Source organism: Podarcis pityusensis, assembly GCF_964106645.2.
Source record: "Podarcis pityusensis genome assembly, chromosome: 7".
Taxonomy (NCBI): Eukaryota; Metazoa; Chordata; class Lepidosauria; order Squamata; family Lacertidae; genus Podarcis; species Podarcis pityusensis.
Genome location: NC_138031.1, coordinates 28,983,332 through 29,000,986, shown reverse-complemented (window position 1 = coordinate 29,000,986; position 17,655 = coordinate 28,983,332). Strand labels below are relative to the sequence as shown.

At 41.6% G+C, this 17,655-nt stretch overlaps 1 protein-coding gene across 6 annotated transcripts in view; it reads left to right on the top strand.

Moving 5' to 3' along the window:
• RALYL (RALY RNA binding protein like) overlaps positions 1-17,655 on the top strand; it is a 264,746-nt gene that overhangs the window by 192,412 nt on the left and 54,679 nt on the right. The window contains exon 1 of one of the 6 annotated variants that reach the window (XM_081013604.1): positions 5,772-6,025. The exons of the other annotated variants lie outside the window; for them this stretch is intronic. Coding sequence (XP_080869730.1) covers positions 5,989-6,025 — 37 coding nt within the window. The 5' untranslated portion in view covers positions 5,772-5,988. Of the gene's footprint in view, positions 1-5,771; positions 6,026-17,655 lie in introns of those variants that run through there. 6 annotated transcript variants of the gene reach the window in all.

Below are 17,655 nucleotides of genomic sequence, written 5' to 3'. Positions count from 1 at the left end.
TGCTCACAGGCTTCCGAGTTTTAACAGCAACCAGGAAAATGAACACAACAATGCCTGTGCCTAAAGTGCTGATTACCAGCATCTAGTATTCAGTGGTATAGACTGCCTCTGAGCCTGGAGGTGTTATTATAATATCTTACCATGAGACCCCAGGGTGGATTGCAACAATGTTAAAACCAGTTAAAACAATTTTGTGGCAGCAGTTTCCAGAAGGAAACGATGTAAACCCCATGAAACTTTTTGAGGGTGGGAATTGCAATGCAATATCCTTGCTGTTCTGATCAAATTGTGTAGCCAATGATGAATGAAATGAAAATAACAGGTTTGGTTAAATTGTGCTCTTTAAAGAGCATTTTCCATGCATCCTGCCTTGGACTCTGAAACTAAACGTCCAGCATCAAGTGCTTAGATGTGTTAATTTATCATCACTGTGGAAATCAGGAATTCTTTTTAAAATCATATGAATATGTAGAGAGGAAGGAGCAGAAATCCCCATACCCAGCGGCCACTCTAAAGGGAGGCTGAATATTCTGTGTATGTGCAGCAGTTAGAAAAGGTGTGAAGCACATTAATCAGCCATTTTGGTAACCGGGCAGAATTGAGCAGATTGTCTCTTCAGGAATTATACTACACAGTGTGAAGAGACTGTGTAGAGCAGGCAGAGATGCTGAGTACCTCAGATATATGCAGGACCCCTGTGAAACTAGAAGATTACAGATAAATTTATAGATACTGATTTAGTGAAACAATCATCCTAAAACGCTATGAGTCATTTATACCACACGTCCTAATTTCAAAGCAAGGAGAAGAATGTGACCTGTAAAATTACCATATTTCATTGCATTAGAGACTTAGGTATAGCTGGTTAGCTGATGATCTTTCAAAAGAGAGGTTACATGTTTAAGTGACCTGAATATCTGTATCTGCATCTTTTGGGTGACAGTCCACAAGGTTTCATGAGGCATGACCTAACATGACCTCATTACTTAAAATTCTTGGCACACATTTACCCACCCTTGGAACTGATTTGACTCCACTAAATTATCTTCCTTTGTGCCCAGGCTTCAAAAGGATTCCTTCTGGTATTTTAAAACTCCTCAGTTTCCATCCTTTACCTTGAGATCTAAGGAGTTATATTAGCTGTGGCTCGAATTTCCCCCAAACATGTGTTTTAAGACTGAGGTTTCCTTCTTTTGTTTGGTGGCTGGACTATCTCTTCCGCAATGAAATTGAAACCTGTAGATTACTTTCATCATGGCACACTGCCTTAAAGCTTGGACCTTCCCACGACTCATATGAGGATAGTAAGCTGCCACCTCACTTGGAGAGAAAAATAAGCAACTTTGGTAGTTATTGGCATATCAAGATCCTGCTGAGGAGAACCTATTGAAGTCATTTGTATATCTCCCCATTGCTTGTAGTGCCAGCAATTGGGGTAGAATGCCTCACAGATTTAAGTGATAAAAACTCACAGATGATCTGAGCGGATGGCCAAATTGCATATTATGTGGAATACCCATGATTAAGTCTCATGAGATTTTGATTTATTCCCCAAAGCAGTGGTGCTGGTGTACTGGGTATTTAACACACACACCCCGCCTACACACACACACACAATCTGCCATGTTAGAGGTAGCCAACATGCCCTCAATATATTCCTGGACTACAACCCACATTATACTTGACCATTGACCATGCTGGCTGGGGCTGAATGGCTAGTCCCAGCAACACCATTTGATGAATCTGTTGTTTGTTTTCCTCTGCGGAAGAGCTCTGGAGGGCAAAACCTTGGGGCGAGGGAGTCAGAAAAACGGCTCAGGCAGGAAATAATTAAACACAGGGATAAACACACACATTGCACCTCACCACTTCTGCCATCCAGTTTCGTACCCCAACACACACACTTTGCTTGTTGCTTTTGATCATTGGTGTAGCTAAGGCCGGATCTGAGGTCCTGGGTCCCACAGACCAGGGAACTCCCAAGTGCAGCAGGAAACAGACCCATGGCTGGCCATCAAACTGAGTTGGTTTTGATCACTGATGGATCACCTTTGGAGAGAGTGGGACAAGGGGTAGTGTGACCTTGTTCCTGCTTCTTGATCTCTCTGCGGCTTTCAATACCAGTGGCCATGGTATCCTCCTGGACCGGCTCTGTGGAATGATCATTGGAGACGTGGTCTTACAATGCTTCCAGTCCTGTCTATGGGAATGAGTCCAGAGAGGATGCTTTTCAGTCCGCTAGTGGTGATGATGTGAGGTGCCACACTGTACTGCTTTATCCATGACACTATTCAATATCCATATGAAGCTGCGGGGAGCAGCCATTAGGAATTTTGGAGCAAGCTGCTATCAAGATAAGATAACACTCAGCATTGGTTCTATATAACACCTAGCTCTAGAGGGGCCGTTTGGCCTTGGGCTGATGTCTAGCAGCGGTGGTGGGATGCATGAGGGAAAATAAGCTGTTCTTGAACCCTGGCAAGATGGAGGCACTGGGAATGAGTGGTTATTGTGTCCGAGAATTTAGTCAGTTGCCTGCAACTGTGCATGCATGGGCCGACTTTGTACCCAGAACAGGGTAGAACAGGGCAGGGGTGGAGCATAATGGGGCAGGGTGGGCTTATGCATGCTCCACCAATGCGCATGATGACCCAGAATGCAACCCCTGTACAGATCAGGGGTTGCCAGCACACTTTTTGCTCACCAGCTTAAAACATTTTTGTTTAGGCGAGCCTATCGAAACACACAGACGTTGACGTGTAATAATCTCTCTCTTTTCTTTCTTTTTTTTTTTTTGGTCCACTGTTAATTTCAATTATTTTTAGAATCTTTTGACTGTTTTTGGAATAATAATTTTAATATTCCTTGTAAACGACTTGGGTGTTTCATTACAATCAAACATTATATTGACTTTGTTAAATAAGTAAATTAAAACCACAGTAGTTCAATCATAATGCACTACAACTGCAGTAGCACCACTTGCTTTAGCAAGGAATACACAGCAGTTGCTCTAGGTGGATTACAGTCATATTGCCTGGAAGTAATCTATTAATTAGGTTTTGCTGTTATCTTTGAGAAAGGTAATATAAGGGAGGAAACTAATGTGTCTGCTTTGGGATAAAAACTAATCCTTTTGTTACCATAACAACATCTAGAAAACTCTCTAATCAAAATTCAATCTTAAGCATATAAAGTACTTTAATTCCCTCCCCCCCCCCATGATAACATTAAAAACAAGACTGGTAGAAACTCTCAGTTCAGTTCAATTATCAGGAGTAGAGTTTGCTTCCGCCCAGGACTGTATTGTATTCCTGGCTAAAAATGTATAAGGGGGAGGACAACATGGTTGAGCTGTATTTGAATTATATATTATATAATAAAATCAAAAGGTGCATAACGGTTACATAGGTCAAACAGATTAATTGTACTGACAAATATTACCCACCTTACCTGCCCAAAGGTTCCAGAGATATGGTTGTTACTGTTTTAGATTATTCTGTTCATGTGCAGAATGAAAACAGCCCATGTCCACACCAGCATTAGAGAATGCATGAAGTAGTTTTAAACATCATTTTCTGTGATCAACCTAAATTCAAATATATATAAAAAATAAAAAATTGTCCAGTAGCACCTTAGAGACCACCAACTAAGTTTGTTCTTGGTATAAGCTTTCATGTGCATGCACACTTCTTCAGATACCAGATTCTTCAGATACTTCCTCAGATGGTAAAATTATATATTTCAACTGCATCAGACCAACACGGCTACCTATCCGAATCTAAATTCAAATGTTAGTGGGCCTAGTAACTTCACACACATAAAGTCTTGTGATTGCACATTCCAAATGTCATATATAAAGGTCACATGTTCATGCCTGCGAATAGCCCAAATTCCCACTTCTGCCTATCTCTGGAGGGGAAGCCTCCAGAGGCAAATTGCTGCCATATTTGTATGCAAATAGTGTGTCCTTTAATGTCCTTTAATGTCCTGGTACATACAAATAATTCCACGGCCCATTCCCCTCCAACCATAGGAAATCACTGGGCCTACTAATGTTACTCAGAGACATATGTATCTGACATACGTTTGAACTTAATTCTGCGTTTGGGTGAGTAATCCTCTCAGGACTGGTGGGCAAGTGGGCAAGTGGATTAGTTCAGTGTTGGAATAACTTCTTCCCTCTGCAGCCCCTGACTGTGTTCTCAGTGGAGAGAAGGCCACTACCCTGATTTGGAGCTACCATGTGTAAATTTGGACCCCTGTTCTAGGTAGTGGAGGGTCTCTGCAAGGATGCCAGAATGGAGCTGAGACTTCAGAACCTAACTTATAAAAGGGGCTTGTTATAGAGCCAGTAAGAAAGCTACCCCAGAAGGGGAAGGGTGGGTTGAAAAAGTGGAATGAGGACAAGAGTGTACTCTGAATGATGGGGAATGGAGGAAGTCTTGTTACGTTTCTGTAATTTGCTGAGTTGGATGGAGAAGGGGGAATCCTCCATGATGGATTAAACTGAAAAGCAGAGGAGAGTCAGGTATTCCCAGACCAAAGTAGGCCATCCATCAGGCAGAAATGCAAGGACTCGGGGAGGTCAGGCATTTCCAGGCTTCAGTAGGGCTTCTGCTGAGTAGGAGTGTGGGATGTTGTGGTGCAAAGAAGGGCATTCAGCAAGGAGCTTCAAGGGAGACTTTCGTGAAGTGGTTGTCAGTCACAGCATTCTCAAAAGCCCACTGCAGTTAGGAATCTGAGGGCATTTGTGTTTGGAGGGGGTTGGAGTGTTTCCTGTGAAGAAGTTTCATGGAAAACCAAAAGGGTGGAGGTACCACTGATGATTTCTGAAAAGGGGATCTAAAATGTTTGGTGATGTTGCTTTGGATTTCATCTGGATGCAGGGAAGCTTGGCTTCAAACATCTAGGAGCTACATTTCTCTGGTGCATCAAAGTGCTAGAATACCCTCCATTTTGTGTGGAAGATGGAGGCTGGTCCTGGTATTCAGATCTCATCATCATTAGCTGCCAGGTCCTGACAGCTGCAAGCAGATGATATGGGAGGTGTGTGGACAATATGGAAAGGCTCTGGCAACACTAAGAAAGCATTGTTGTCCAGAGCTGAACATACATAATGACTATTAGTAGTTCTCACAGAATATGGTCTCTCACCATGACAGCCAGTTAAGAGACAATTAGAGCAAAGAGCTGAAGTGAAAAGCAGCTGTACGGGCAGATAGCTTGAACTTAGGGTCTGGACCCTAAGGAAATGTGTTTTAAAGCTATACAAGAGGGAATCAACATTGACAGAAGTGACACTAGGGCATTAGAAAGACTTGCTTTTTCAACTTATTTTGCTCAACCCTTGCTCTTCGCTAACCAAGCTCCTACACCCATTAATTTGGCTTAGCAGAAAGCTTTTATTTTATTTCCTTCCATCCTGAACGATGTATGATTAGCAATACAGCAGAAGTTAAAATAAGCCCTGCTTTAGGGTAAGTGATTGTGGTACGTATAACAATAAGTACTTAATTGATACTATTTCTTTTTAGTAGCTTTTTTTCCTGCTGCCACTCCACAAAATAGTCAGTTTTTAATTGCATGTACACTTATTTACTCCAGATCATTTCCTTGAAAGTTGTGATTTCCAAAGGAAGAACACTCTGAGGTCACTCAGGAAAATGATATCTGATTATTACATCATTAAAGCAACGTGGCTTGATTTATGTCTCCTCAGACTGAATGGGTTTTCAGGAGAGGTGCTTAAACGTTAACAGGAATGGGGGTGGAGTTCATTTTACCCCCAGGCAGCATTTGAGGCAAGGGAGCTAGCAATATCTCCCCAAGATTGGACGAGAATGGTATTACCCTGGCTTTTCACTGAGAGATTGCTGGTTACCTTCTGTCAGTGAGCAACTGCCTCACTGCAGAGCAGAAGCACAGCCTTGACTCTTTTGTCTACGTCTCGGAGAGAATTGTTTCTTGGATAGCCAGATTTTCTTCAGGATGACTATGTACAAGAGCAAACGCAGAAACCAAAGGTGTAAGTAGTCGCAATTCATTCTTGCACCTGTGTGCTTTTGTTTGTGCGTATATCAAATATAGAAAAATCGATTCATTGAGAAGGATCGTTCAGGATGTACGTTTCTCCTAATTTGATTGAAAACTGTGCCTTACTTTTTTTCTGCAGTGGATAAAATAGCACAAGTGGAATTTTCAGTGATTTCATTCTATACTCTCTGTATGGTTAGGGGAAGAGGAGATCATAAGAATATGAGGGGGAAAATAAGCTCACTTGTTACTATGGAAACCACCAGCAAGTGACTGCTTTATAAAATCAACAAGGAAATGGAGATCAAGCGCTAGTTCACAGCAACATAGCATCCTGTATTTGTATAATTATGATGGGATAGATTGGGGGGTATACCCTAAAAATGGGGGTGCAGGGGGGAATAACAACATTTGCATGACTACTTTATTTTATACAATGTGACTTTAGGTAGATAGACATGTAAGGAGTGTGGCTGTTTTCGTTTTTGAATCTCTACTTTTGAAAGGAAGCAGCTGATAAAGCATAAAAGGAGACAGAGAAAATAGAAGAATGTCTGTAAACTTATTTTATATATATATATGTGTGTGTGTGTGTGTGTGTGTGTGTGTGTGTGTACACAAAAGCAGGCAAAATCAACTCCAGGATGAATTAGATGTTATTTCTGTTTTTTTCAAACAAATACAGCATCTGCTTTGGTGTGCTCCTAGTCTAGCCAGGTTTGCACATTTGAGTTAAATGAACAAACTTGTAGGGTTCAAGCTGTCAAGCCTGCAGTAGTGTAGTTAAGATCAAAGGCAGTAATCATCAACAGCAACAAAATCAATAGAAGTTCTGCCTCTGACTTCAAGAGAATTGCCCTTTCAGTCTCTTGCACGCACACAGAAAGGTGGGACTAAAGCGGGAATTATCTTGTAAAACAGATGGAAGACAAAAGGGGGAGGATAAAACACAAGCAAACATAAATATACTATTAATGAGAGTTTTACTATGATCTGTTCTTTGTGAATCCCTGAAATTTCGATATACACAATCACACCTCAGCTTTAAGTCCTTGACTTTTATTTTTTTAAACAAATCCAAAGTGTTAGGGGTTCCTAAAGCAACTTCGGTTTGGGAATGTCTGAGAGGATGAGATTTAATTTGCTTTCTTCTTATTTACACCATATTTGGAAGAGGGTAGAAAAAAGAGATGCACCTGCTGTGAATTAAGAGTTGTACACAATTCAGCTGTCATTTTATCCTTCTTGTTGTTGAGTTCCTCCCGCCCCAAGAATGGCAACAGAATTGACTTGTTCTGCCCCCTGCCACCCATTTAAGTGAATGTTACCCCTTTGCATCATTCCTCCTTTTTGCTTTTTAGTAATTGAAACTGTTTTTAAGTGTGTGTGAGAAAGGGAAGAGCTGATTTATCACTCTGGAGAAAAAAATTTGTCCCACCCCATTTGAAGGCAACAGTCCTAAAACTACTCTAGTGGCTCTAGGAATGGTTGTGTAGGAGGACTAATAGTTTCTAATTACATTGCATCAATAAACTTTAGTGTTGCATAACTGGCTATTATGCCAATTGGAAAGTGGTTATTACAGAAGGGATTAATTTATCCTGCATGCTTCATAGTACGTAGAAGAAAACAGAAATCCTAAGTGGAAGAAAATGAACATTTGGAAGCGTGTGATTTTGCTGCGTCCATTCCAGTGTTATAAACACAACCCAACAATAATGGTTGTAACTATTTCCAAGATCTGCTGGAAGACATTGCGGGGTGTGAGGGAGTATTTGAAATTAAACACATGTTATTTTAAAGGCATTTTGGTAACAGGCTGAAGCACAGCAGTGATTTATTCCTTGTTTGTGGAGCTGTGCTTAGAGTGTTGGACTTGGACTGGGAAAACACAGGAGAAAAATCAAATTAGTCCACTCATTCAAAGGCATCAGCCCTCAAACTACTCTAGTGATTCTAGGAAATGTTGTGTAGGAGGACTCATAGTTTCTAATTACATTGCATATAGGACCACACTCCACCACAAAGCTCACTGGGCAACCTCTTGCCATTCACTGTTCGTTAACCCGATGAACTGAAAATGCTGGTGGCAGTGGAATGTACGCAGCCCTAAGAGCTGTTCAACAATGGAGTAGACTCCCTCAGGAGGTTGTGGAATCGCTTTCCTTGGAGGTTTTTAAGCAGAGGTTGGATGGTCATCTGTCATGGATTTTTTTAGGTGAGATTCTTGCATTGCAGGGCGTTGGACTACAGTAGATGACCCTCAGGGTCCCTTCCAATTCTACAGTTCTATGGTTATAAGCTCCTTTGAGGAGGGGACAGATAAAAATGTAATGAACAACAAATAAATAAAAGGAACTAAGCTGTATGCTGCTGTGGGCTTCTCTTCCTCCAGGAAATTTGCAGGGTCCAAAATTGAAAGAGTGGCACGTAAAAAGCACTGAAGTTGGGGAGAGCAAGAGAAGAAGGAATAATAGATACTTAATGGCTATGCACCCTCCTCTAGCTCTAGCTACAGTATGTTGGGTTTAATTGCAGCAGTTCCCTAGACTTCAGGTTGGTTATTTAACACATATTTTTACATACAGAGAGACACTCACAAACTACGGCTGGAACTTATTGGGGTGACTTTGCTGCTCCACAATACTGCGTATCAGGAATGTACTAATTCTAGTTCAAGGGGGAAGGAGTGATGGTTATCTGTGAGGTTGTGGCTGCTTAAACATAGCTTAAAACAGAGCTAAGTCATTCCTTTTCTCAGTTTGTGGGGAAGCACATCTAATGCAGTATATTCCAAGGACTAGATATGGATTGTGATTGAAGGGCTGCACACACCGCTTTCCAAACCAGTGGTGGAGGCACACCAGGTACACCAGTGCTGAACATTTCCAGATCTAACATACGGGAGCAGGGGTAGAATAAGAAGCTTCTGCTCTAAAGGTTAAACACATCTCTCAGGTCTTACAGGTGTCTGGCATTCAGCGTTTTCTGCTGCAGCTCCCCACTAGGGTAGGTTTTCAGAAGGAAGGAAAAAGCATTCCTGCTTTCAAGGTTCTTTTGGAAGCATTGCTTGTCATAAATGCAGCCCTAAATAACATTGCTATAAATAATAATAATTTTAGCCTGGGTTTGTTTTTTTTATGGGTTTTGTAAAACGGGTGGTTCTGCACTTATTTTCTGAAAGCTGCTTTTAAGCTCCTATGCTTATCAGAGGCGAGGGGAGTTAAGAAACAAAAGTATTACAAAGGTATTTATTTATAACTTGGAAAAGGCATTCATAGTCAGTAGCAAATAAGGCAACTGTGCTTTGTTCGTTTTTTGTCTGATGTTAAATACTGGGTTTGATTTGCTTTTTAAAAATTTATTTATGCTTCCCTCCCATAAAAGCTTCTCCAGGTAGCAGAAAGTGTGCAGGCATCTGAAGGAGAGAGGAGAGAAAGAGAGAGATTTTCTGCTCCATGCAACAACAACAAAAGGACCCTTAGAGGAAAATATGGCACTTTTTGAAAGCCATTAACCTTTTCCACATTCCCAGCAGAGGTGTCTACTTTTTGATACCTCCGTGGAATTGGCTGTGCTACTAGTTTACTGTTGATCCATGCCTTTAAGCTGACATGGCACAGCTGTTCTGCAGCATCTACACTGAAAATGTATGGAAACTGGTTGGAGGTTTAGGTAGGTCAGAATGAGAACTTAGACACTGAAAGCAGAACGGAGAAAGGGAGTTTTGAGATCATTGTTAAGGGAGCATTAGATATCACAGATACCTTTTTCTTTCTTGCAACCACTAAATACTATGCTGGCAGGACTCAGGATTGTGAGGGTTAGGCAACTTTGGCAGAATCAGGGCTGGCAAGCCTAAACTCAATGAGAAATGCATTCTGGCAGACGCTGTACTCCAAAAGTAAATTTCAAAGGCAGTTCGGAGGAAGAGAGATGAAAGCTAGAGGCTCAAACAGAGATAGGCTGAGGCTGGACCAGCTTCACTGGAGGAGGCAGGCTGTTGGAACTGAAGTGGGAAAGATAAAGTGTAGGAAGCAGATGTTCCAAATTCAAAGTCAGCCATACCTGTTGTGTGAAGTCTGTAATATTTCAGGTGGTTTCAGCTGATGAAAGGGCCCTGTGAGGTGACCACCATATTTATATAAGGAAAGGCCATTAGCAAGGTTCATTATTGTCATTCAGAATTACAGTGGTACCTCAGGTTAAGTACTTAATTCGTTCCGGAGGGCCGTTCTTAACCTGAAACTGTTCTTAACCTGAAGCACCACTTTAGCTAATGGGGCCTCCTGCTGCTGCCACGCTGCTGGAGCCCGATTTCTGTTCTTATCCTGAAGCAAAGTTCTTAACCTGAAACACTATTTCTGGGTTAGCAGAGTGTGTAACCTGAAGTGTATGTAACCTGAAGCGTATGTAACCCGAGGTACCACTGTACTGCATTATAGTCTCATTTTCTGGAGAGCAACTCAGGGACGGAGAAGGGCTAAAGCACACCACTGAGCCCATCAGAGATCTCTGGTGCCTGGTGGATACCATGCAACTATGAAACATCCACTAGTAATATGTGCATCATGTCCAAATTTTGCAAAACTCTATTTCCTTTTCTTCAGACAGAAGTGGATAACCTGCCAAAATGTTACAGGATAGGGGAACAGGCCACCACATTCTGAGATACAAGTTACATATACCAATAGGCATGCTATTTTTTCAATCTGCTGAGCTGAGCCTGTCTCCAATTTTTGGATCCTGTTGTTTTGCTTTATTTATTGTCCTTGATTGTTTAATGTTCTTATTGTTGCAAGTTGCCCTGGGAGATGCATATGTGTTGGAAGGACATCGTATGCCAGGTATGGGTGCTGAAATAAATAAACAGTGACAAAGCATTGACGTGTTGGCACCAGATAAGGATAACCTTAGTCGTAATGAAACCCTTTTGTGTTAAAATTCCAGTCTGTCATAGCATTGCCTCATCTTACTGGAGGTACTCCCAGGTTTGGGGAGCCACCAAATAATATACAGTGGTACCTCGGGTTAAGTACTTAATTCGTTCCGGAGGTCCGTACTTAACCTGAAACTGTTCTTAACCTGAAGCACCACTTTAGCTAATGGGGCCTCCTGCTGCTGCCGCACCGCCGGAACACGATTTCTGTTCTCATCCTGAAGCAAAGTTCTTAACCTGAAGCACTATTTCTGGGTTAGTGGAGTCTGTAACCTGAAGCATATGTAACCTGAAGCGTATGTAACCCGAGGTACCACTGTACATTCACAGACCCTCACACAGATCACCCACTTTTCTTCTCTTCCTACTGCTGCCCCCTGTGATTTCTTCTTAATCTTTCATGGTCCTCTCAGTGGCAGAATCACCCATTTTCTCTTCCCTTGGGTGGGTAGCAAAATGACAGGTTGGCTAGTGCCTAGTGCCTAGTAAAGTGTCACATGACCAGCTCCTCCAAGCCTGCAGTTTGCTTGTCATTTTAATTTGAAGCATTTCTGATCCCAGGGTGAGAGTGGCAGTGTGCTCAGCCAATCAAATGGAGTTCTGAGGTCACTGAGTGCATCATAGTGAAGATGAGCCTCTTCATTTCTCTCATTGGTCCCTAGAACCCAAAATTGTCCTCTGATTGGCTCAACTCACCGCCACCTTTTCCAGGGGTCAGAAGTGTTTTAAAATTAAAATGGCTGGCAGCCAGAGCGTTGATTGATGGTGACTCACTTCCTTTTCTGCTATTATTGGTCATTGCTATAGCACCACTGGACCATCTTTAGGATCATTCAGGAGCCTCCTTTGCTTTGCAGGGCGATCATGCATGCTGTTGTCTGGCTCCACTGAATAATATACATTACCATATAAAGAGAAAGCTTCCTAAAATGAGAAACTTAGGACCCATCAACACTTTCTGGAAAACCCAATTGCCATTGGTTGAGATTCAGCACTAAACTGTGGGTTTTCCCTGGGGAACTGGGGCAAAAGAAGGTTAGGATAAGCCCTAAGTCCAGAGTTTAAAATTATCTAACTGCACCAGAGCACAAGAGAATGTAAAAGAGAAATTAAATATGAATTCTAGCCTATGTAGATTTTGTATTTGCAATACAGACCATTTTAAGGAAAACATCATCCAAGTCACAGGTATAAAAAATTGCTGAAGAAATACCCTTCAAGGTATTGTAGGAGGAAATGAATCTTGATGCTAATGCTGTTTCAGGGCCATGACAAGTCAGTATAATGGGAGATAACTACTGGAAGACTTAAAATCGGATCTAACATACATACTTGTATATCATTGTGTGGTCAAGGTAGCATTGTGGTCCAGATTGGGTTTTATTTCCATTGTCCTTTGAAATGACCTTGAAACTCAAATTTTATTTCCTCCCTGCTTTTTATACACCCATGAAGTGTGTTCATCTTACAAAAGAAGGCTTTGTGTCTGAAGCTTCAGCCTTGAATAGTCAGATTGTTTTCCCATCAGATCCTTAAGCGGGCTCATTTGTTGTAGGGCTGCAACCTCATGCAGTTCGGTACTTCCCTTGGTTTCCACCTTCCCTGTAGGACAGGTAGCTTGGAAGAACGGACCAGCAATTTAGCCAGTTCCCGTTAATACTGGAAACAGGACCTTCTGTCCTGTTTGACCTTGAGCTTTGCTGTGATTTAAAACAATGAACTTCTTATTCCTCTTACAAGCTCTGATGCTCAATGTGAATTGCAATTCACCGCTGCCAGGTTTTCTCCACATTCTCCACATTTCAAAGAAATTCCCCGAAGGTGGTAAGCTATGATTTCCTCTTTACACTAGCACTGAGCTGAGGTGCTAAGTGCTCCCATGTGTCACACAAATACCTGAAGTAGTCATGGTTCCTCTGTTGTATTGCATTAAGTTTAATTGTTGGTTTATTTCAGTAAACAAGGTGACATTTTAACCACCCCAAACCAGAGCACTGTGAAGACATTCACTAATTAGGAAGAATAGCTTCAGCGTTTATTTTCCTGATTTACTGTGCCCTTAACTTTGTGGCACATCAGACCATTATATGGTTTTAAACAGTGGCTGTCAGGTTTCAGCACAACTCATTCACGCTTCCCTTAGGCATTATCTGATACCATTCTCTGATGCTGTTCAGATGTTCTAAGGCAAAGGGTGGGCAGAAAGTATATTGGAATCTACTGGTAGATATCTGGGTGATTTGCAGTGAATCAATAGCAAGAACAAGGAAGCTCCTTCAATTCTAAATCAGACTGCTGAGATGAAGAAAGCCTGAGGGTGGGAGACCAGAGTGGAATCCAACGTAGCACGAAGTCTGTCCTTCCATCAGAGCAAAGATGCTTCCTTGCACAATGGAATGCTCTCCCACTCTCCTCCTGGACCAAGCATGTGCTCAGTGGCACCTTATTCCTTAATTCTATGGGTGGTAGATTATCCAGAATCAGAGATAGCATGCCTCTGAATACTACTGTAGTTTCTGGGGAAGGGCAGCTGCAGGGGGCTATTGCACTTACATTTGGCTTGTGGACCCCACATGGGCTCTGGTGCTTAGCCACTGCAAGAACAGGATGGTAGATAAGCCTTTGGTGTGAGGACCTATCAGGAATCTTCTTGCATTCTTTCCTCCCTGGCAAAGAAAAGCTACTTGAAGGAGAGCTTGGAGAGTGATGGGCAGAGACAACAATGCTGAGGTAGTTGGCTAAATAGTCAAGCCATAGATCTAGCTATCTAATTTTGATCCTACCCTTCATCCAAGTAGCTCTGGGTGGCCTGCAGCATGGTCCACCCTCCTGTGAAATAGGTTAGGCAGTGACCCAGTGAACTTTGTGGCCAAGCAGGAATTTGAACCCACATCTTCCTAGTCTAGCCACTACATCACATTGACTATGTATGAGCCAGCTTTGTATGTCCAGCAACTTACAAAAAGTTTGATAAGGCTGAAATGCATCTTGTGCAAAAGATAAATTTGTTTGGTGTGTGCTTTAAACCCCCAACAATGTGATCTCCTCCAGGTGTTTTGGAATAGTGAGTCTTGTGGTCCATAACATCTGGAAGGAGCCAGGTGGACAAATCAAATACATGGCCCCCTCTCCCAGGAATTGCTGGTGTTCATGCACAAAACAATGTATTTATGCAACTGTCCTAAAATGTAAATTCTTATTTAGTGCAGTTTTGTTACTAGCCTAATCTTTGTGCTTCTTCTTGAAATACAAAAGTGAATTCTGGTTTAAAAGAGAACAAAAGGTCAGACCCAACCACTTGTGAAGCTCATCAGGACTGCTGTTTACGTCTCTATTATGCTGATAAACATTAGCTGTTTGGAAAACCTAATAATCTGATTCATAAACAGCTCACATAAGCTGGTTTAAAACTTCTCTGGCTGCCATCAGAGAAGTAACCTTAAATTTTAACTAATGCAAGTACGAATTGCTGCAGTTGTATGCAAATTGGAAGTGAGGATTGAAATTTATATACAGCGCTCAGAATAATTGGCTTTTCCAAAACAATTGCCTTTAACAAACTGACACCTGCGTGACTGAAAATAACTAGGCTCTGCATCTAAAAACCCCAACAGAATAGATAGCTGAAGCAGTTCTTTTTAGTGTGCTTTGAATAATTTCCTGTATCTTAATAACATTTCCAACACAAGTGACACTTGAGAAAGAAAGAGTTGTGGCTGACAGAAAAATAAAATGCTCCTTGATTAGATGTAACCTGCCACTACAGTTCCACTGTCTTAAGTCAATTGCAGAATTGGCTTTCATGAACAACTCTGAGGAAAAGAAGGTCAGGCATCTGTGGAGGATGCTTGGATACAGTGGACAACATTTTGTACATTGCCACCTTGCAGGAGTGAGGAGAAATCTATGCTGCCTTTCTTGAGTCACTCTCTGCTTTTGCTCTCGTGGAACAGGATCTACTCCTGAACAAATTGTCCCAATCTAGTATTAATGGGCATATTTTAGTACTGATTAAGAACCTATCTGTATTCAGGCCACATAATAAAGGTTAGAGATGGGGAGTAGGGACAGTTTGAACCTTGTAGATCTCTTAAAGGTCATTTGTAGAGCTTGAAAAGGTGCAGGAAAGGGCAACTAAAATGATCAAAGGGCCTGAAAAACTCCCTAGGAGAAAAGCTTACAATGTTTGAGGCTTTTCAGTTAAAACAAAAGCAGGAATTGGGGAAATGATACTAAAATGAAGGGTCAGCTAATTAAGCTGAATTCCAGAACATTCAGGAAAGACAAAACGAAGGATTTCTTCACACAATGCGTAGTTAAACTCTGGAATTCCTTCCAGCAATATGTGTTAATGGGCACCAAAGGACCTCCAAAAACCTGGATGTTATAAGTATGTGAAGATGCATATGTAAAGACACATTAAAAGCCACCAAAGTGACTCTAAAATACATGCACAATATAATAACTTTTAAAAAAAAAAGCTTTGCCAGTGATATTGCATGCTCAAAATCCATTCACCCTAAATAGTCTGCACATTGCTGATCCTGAACAGGCCATTTAGGGAAAATTGAGAAGATCCCTTTTCCCAGATCGTAGGTTTAAAACAACAACAACAACAACTTGTCCAAGGAACCCTTCTACAGACGACCACACCTTGGAACAAGAGTACTGCAAGGCTGGTAGCACCAGATAAAATTCTGAGCACAACCCAGATATATAAGTCAGAGCATACAAGGCTCTGGGTAGAAGTTACTCATCAGGAGAGCAGTTCTGTAGCATAAAACAACAGCCCTTTGGGTGGTTACAATATACAGCTGTCTTTTAATTTTGTGGCTCATAGCTATGTGCAAACTCTTAAAAAAATAATTTCCCAGAGATGATAATCTTCAAAAGACCCTGTCATGCAAGGGAAATTGAAACTCTTAAATTGAAGGGAAAAACAATAATCTCATTCACCTTCATTTCTTTTCCTCCAGAGATGGTTACTGGCTTGCTTCTCAGATGGTTTCTATTGCTTGTTTTGTGTTCGCTTTTTTAAAAAAATGGATAATTGCAACCTTTGTAGGAAAAGATAATTGCACTTATAGCCTGCAGTGGTGGTGCAAAGCAGGCATTCAAGTGCTGTTGAGCTCTGTTGACAATTTGAGAATGATAACGTAACTACCTTACCCACAAACAAATGTAACTTTAGGATTAATGGTGTCTGTATTCCTCAGACGGTGTCCCAAAGGCTTAAACTGACAGAGTTGTAAATGAGTTTGGACAGAGATTTCTCATCACAAGCACTGGGTAATATTATCTCCCTCACACATAAGCACTTCATACTTTTTATTTGTGTCTGCCACATCCTGCTCTCATACGTCAGTGATTTTCCCTGCCTGCAAGGTCACATCCTGGCCTCCCCATGTTCCCGCCTGTTTCCTGTATGCTTGGAAGAACTGGGCAACTAATAATGAAAACCTTAACAGGAATTGTAAAATTTATCATATAGAATCTATTATTATTATTCAATCTCTCTCTCTCGGGGAGGTTACACAGCATATATGGCTGTGAATGTGTATACATACTGGGTGTTACCAGTATCATGTAGATCTGGAGTGTCAGATTGTTGATCAGGATCTACTGGTAGATTTCTGGGTGATTTGCAGTAGATCAAATGGGAGCCTCTCCACTTAAGTGGAGAAGCATGGGGTAACCAGAACATAAGAAGAGCCTGTTGGGTCAGACCAGTGGCTCATCTGCTCCAGCATCCTCTTCTCACAGTGGCCAAACCGATACATTTGAGAAGTCTGCAAGCAGGACATCAGTACAATAGCACTCTGAGTACCAGTGATTCCCAACATCTAGTATTCAGAGGTATCCTGCCTCTGAGAGAGGAGGGAGAACATAGCCATCATGGCTAGTAGCCATTGATTGTCCATGAATTTATTATTATTTGTTGATTTTATATAGTGCCCTATACCCAGAGGTCTCAGAGCAGTTCACAAAAAATATCACAATATATAAAATAAAAATAAAAACAATAACCCAATAATACCCCCCCCACACACACACAAAAGAGCCACATTTTAAAAGGGTATAGGATGTTGATCAGGTCAGCCAAAGGCCTGGTTAAAAAGGAATGTTTTTGGCTGACTCCTAAAGCTGTATAATGAAGGCGCCAGGCAAGCTTCCCTGGGGAGAGCATTCCACAGATGGGGAGCCACTGCAGAAAAGGCCTGTTCTCATGTTGCCACCCTCCGGACCTCTCAAGGAGGAGGCACATGAAGGAGGGCCTCAGAAGATGATCTCAGGGTCCTGGTAGGTTTGGCTGCAAGAACATAATTTGACTGTGAGATCAGTTCACATTCCTACGCTCAGAAAGTGTTCAGAGGTGCCCTGTTTTGTAAATAACTGTCCACATTTGAGCATTTTACTTAGCTTTGAATCCACTTTCCCCCATTTGAATTAAGCCAGAATAGTCCACACCTGCACGCATTTGTATATGAGGAACAGCTTTGGTCTTTCCCATTCATACTAGTATGTGCTCCCTTTTGCATTTGTCCCTGCCTTCTAATTTCTTAGTTCTGTTTTGCTGATGAAGTGCTGACAGGGCATGTGCACAGATAACTGTGTGCACATTATTATTTTTATTATCATCATCATCATCATCATCCAGAAAATGCACAAAAGCACACAGTCAG